Source organism: Podarcis vaucheri (assembly GCF_965113315.1).
Source record: "Podarcis vaucheri genome assembly, chromosome: 6".
In the NCBI taxonomy this organism is placed as follows: domain Eukaryota; kingdom Metazoa; phylum Chordata; class Lepidosauria; order Squamata; family Lacertidae; genus Podarcis; species Podarcis vaucheri.
In genome coordinates this window covers 6,898,561-6,902,013 of record NC_138764.1, presented here as the reverse complement: position 1 = coordinate 6,902,013, position 3,453 = coordinate 6,898,561, and the positions used below count along the sequence as shown (strand labels likewise).

Sequence of the window (3,453 nt, the reverse complement as noted above, 5' to 3'; positions counted from 1 at the left end):
GGTGCACCGCCGGCCGGAAGCCGCCCGGTCCTGTTAGGTGTCCGTTCGGGAACGGCGAGCTGCCGCGCGGAAGTTCCGGCCTCAGGGAGTTCCCGCGCCGTTGCCATGGCGACGGCATCCGCTCCTGCGCTGCGGCGCGAAGGAAGAGGTCAGAAAAAGCGGGGCGAGGAGGGGGGGATGAGCTGGAAAGGGGGGGGGAAGAGTGCGTGGAAAAAACCATGGGGTTTTAGTCAACTAACTTTTACTCAGAGTAGACCTATGTCGTTAATTGTCAATGGCTCTATTCTGAGTAAAAGAATGCTAAAAACATTCTTGTTCAGGCCTGCCTACCCACATGCTTAGAAAGTTGGGGTGATATTAATCTCTTAAAACATACAAAAGTTAAAATACAGTACTCAAAAGTATGGTTGTGAATTTTCCCTCAAAATTATTGTTTTATCTCTTTATATTTTTCAGACTCAAGCGGGGTATAAATTTTATGAAATAAAAAAAAAGTTGCTTGAATACAAACCCTGTAGTTTTGCTATCAGGCAGGCAGGATAATCTGAGTGTCCAGAAAGTTATTTGGTGGTTATATTTTATTTTATTTTTATTTATTTATTTAGCACCAGCCACATACCCATTGGCACATTTACAAAGAACAAACAAAGGGACAGGCCTCTGCCCCAAAAGGGACTCATTGTCAAGATATGGGCACAAGGCATGGATAAAATGGGAGAAGACTTCATTTCAGTTAGACTTCCTCACAGTGGGGAACATGTCAAAGGCTTCATGGAGAGGTTGGCACTTGGCAATCTTAGCAGAACACAGGAGTAGCCTTTAACAGCTTGGTGCTCTCAACTGTTTTGTACCCCAAATCCCATCCTTCCAGGTGATTCCAGGTCACACTGGCTGAGGCTGATCAGGGTTTTGGTCCAACATCTGGAAGGTGCCAAGGTTGGGAGAAGGCTGTTCAAGAGGGATACCAATACCAAAAACACACACAAAAAAACCCAAATAGATTTGGTACACCTTGAATGAGACTGACATGTACGTGTACTTCATTTCTTAGGGAAAACCCCAAAAAGGAAAAACGCCCTGGGTATAGCGCACATGCATCCCCTGGAATCTTGCACAGCTCAGGGAGATAGGGGTGACATCTAACAGTATCTTTGAACCAAACCAGAAAGGAGAGAAAATACTATGGCAAAAGGATTATGTTTTGAAACTTTTTACAGATTTTGTGGAATACAAAGAACATTAGGTGTTCATATTGGGTAAGTTCCACCCAATTGTTTATGAGCAACAGGAGATAATATTTTGATATCTTCCCTTTTTATCTGACTTCTTCAAACACATGTTGTTATGCCAGTAGTGTAATCAAATATTTGTGGGTCACATTTTGAGAAAGTTATGTTGGAACTTTGTAATCCTATGTGCACTAACTGAACTCAGTGGGACTTTCTTCTGGATAAACACGCACAGATTCACACTGTGAGTGTAGTAATTCTGGTGATACAAGGTTTTTCAGAAGTAGTTTTTCTGCATTCTTTCTTACTCCCAGGAGTCACAAGAAAACCTAGTAGTGGACATGAAAGATGGGAAGCATATTAGTTATCAGCCACAAATATGGATGGAAAATGTGTGACTAGAATGAGGAAAAGTAAAAATGTGATCCTGGGTGGGTGAGCTGATAGCTGTTAGGATGGATTTCTTTCTTATTATCTTTCTTCCAACATCCCCTAGTCAAAAAGAAAGGATACTTAGAGACCTAACAACCTTTTGATTTGTCCTTGACCAAATAGTATGAATTTCCTGCAAACAAAAATTAGGTTCCATTTTGTTCCTTTTCAGGCTTATTCCAGGAAAATGGAATCAACAGAGGAGATAGTAGACTCGGCAAACAAAAGTGAGCATGAGAACTTGGGGCCTCAAGAGGAACCAAAGCCTTTCAATCCTCTCCTGAGAGCTTGTCTAACTGGTGACACAGAGGGAGTACAACAGATTTTTGAGGACCTGGAAGATCCTGATCATGAAAAAGCCAACCAGCTTTTAATGGAAAAGGATATTGTGGGCAGAGGCCTGCTGTATGCAACCTGTATGGCTGGGCAGAGCGACGTTATCCGGACACTGGCAAGATACGGGGTTGATCTGAAGGATAAGACGGCCCGAGGTACATAACTGACCAGTTATACAAAAAATGTACTCCACAATTTTTTTACTAGTTTGCCTGCTCATACTTTTTTCTCTGTAGTTGGGGAAAAAAGCCCTCTCTACCTGGTTGTCTGAGGGTGATCCTTCCTCTCTGCAGAACACCATGCAAGCAGTTCATAACAAGTCTGTTTTTCCATAAAATGCCCTATAAAGCATAACAGTTTTCACCTGGAATACATTGGACAGATGTACCTATATTTATTATTTACAAAATTTGCACCATCTGTTTAGCAGGCAAAAGTTGGGTTTTCTTTTAAAATCTATAATATTATTGACAGGACAATGGGAAACATTTTTGAAGAGATCACTTAGAACAGACTACAATTAAAAAAAGGATGTATAACATACATTGTATCTTGAGCACAAAATCCCTTTTGTACCAGAACCTTAAGTACCGTATTTTTCGCCCCATAAGACGCACTTTTCCCCCTCCAAAAATGAAGGGGAAATGTGCCTGCGTCTTATGGGGCGAATGCAGGCTTTCGCTGAAGCCTGAAGAGCTAGGGGGGTCGGTGCGCACCGACCCCTCTCGCTCTCCAGGCTTCAGGAAGCTCTGCGCAACCCTCGGGAGACCGGCTCCGAGGGTTGCGCAGAGCAGCCTGCAGTCCCGGGACCAGCGCAGCTCTGCGCGGCCACCGGGAGCCGGGGGAGAAGCTCCGCCCCGCTCCCGGTGGCAGTGCAGAGCTGCCTGCGGTCCTGGGACCAGCGCAGCTCTGCCCGGCCACCGGGAGCCGGGGGAGAAGCTCCGCCCCGCTCCCGGTGGCCGAGCAGAGCTGCCTGCGGTCCTGGGACCAGCGCAGCTCTGCCCGGCCACCGGGAGCCGGGGGAGAAGCTCCGCCCCGCTCCCGGTGGCCGGGCAGAGCTGCCTGCGGTCCTGGGACCAGCGCAGCTCTGCCCGGCCACCGGGAGCCGGGGGAGAAGCTCCGCCCCGCTCCCGGTGGCCGTGCAGAGCTGCCTGCGGTCCTGGGACCAGCGCAGCTCTGCGCCGCCATCCCGAGCGGGGCGCTAAGTCCCGCCCCGCTCTAGATGGCGGCACAGAGCTGCCTGCCGTCCCGGGACTGCAGGCAGGTCTACGCCGCCATCCCGAGCGGGGCGCTAAGTCCCGCCCCGCTCGGGATGGCACAGAGCTGCCTGCCATCCCGGGACTGCAGGCAGGTCTGCGCCGCCATCCCGAGCGGGGCGCCAAGTCTCACCCTGCTCGGGATGGCGGCACAGAGCTGCCTGCCGTCCCGGGACTGCAGGCAGGTCTGCGCCGCCATC

The 3,453-nt window shown here is 49.1% G+C and overlaps 1 protein-coding gene across 4 annotated transcripts in view; it reads left to right on the top strand.

Moving 5' to 3' along the window:
- Positions 1-498: 498 nt before the first annotated feature.
- Positions 499-3,453, top strand: part of ANKRD45 (ankyrin repeat domain 45) — a 25,331-nt gene continuing 22,376 nt past the window's right edge. Inside the window, exons 1-2 of one of the 4 annotated variants that reach the window (XM_082226913.1) lie at positions 499-779; positions 1,834-2,152. In XM_082226913.1, coding sequence (XP_082083039.1) covers positions 1,849-2,152 — 304 coding nt within the window. In that variant the 5' untranslated portion in view covers positions 499-779; positions 1,834-1,848. Of the gene's footprint in view, positions 780-1,237; positions 1,474-1,617; positions 1,643-1,833; positions 2,153-3,453 lie in introns of those variants that run through there. The other 3 variants (XM_082226911.1, XM_082226914.1, XM_082226912.1) reach the window with 3 other exon arrangements.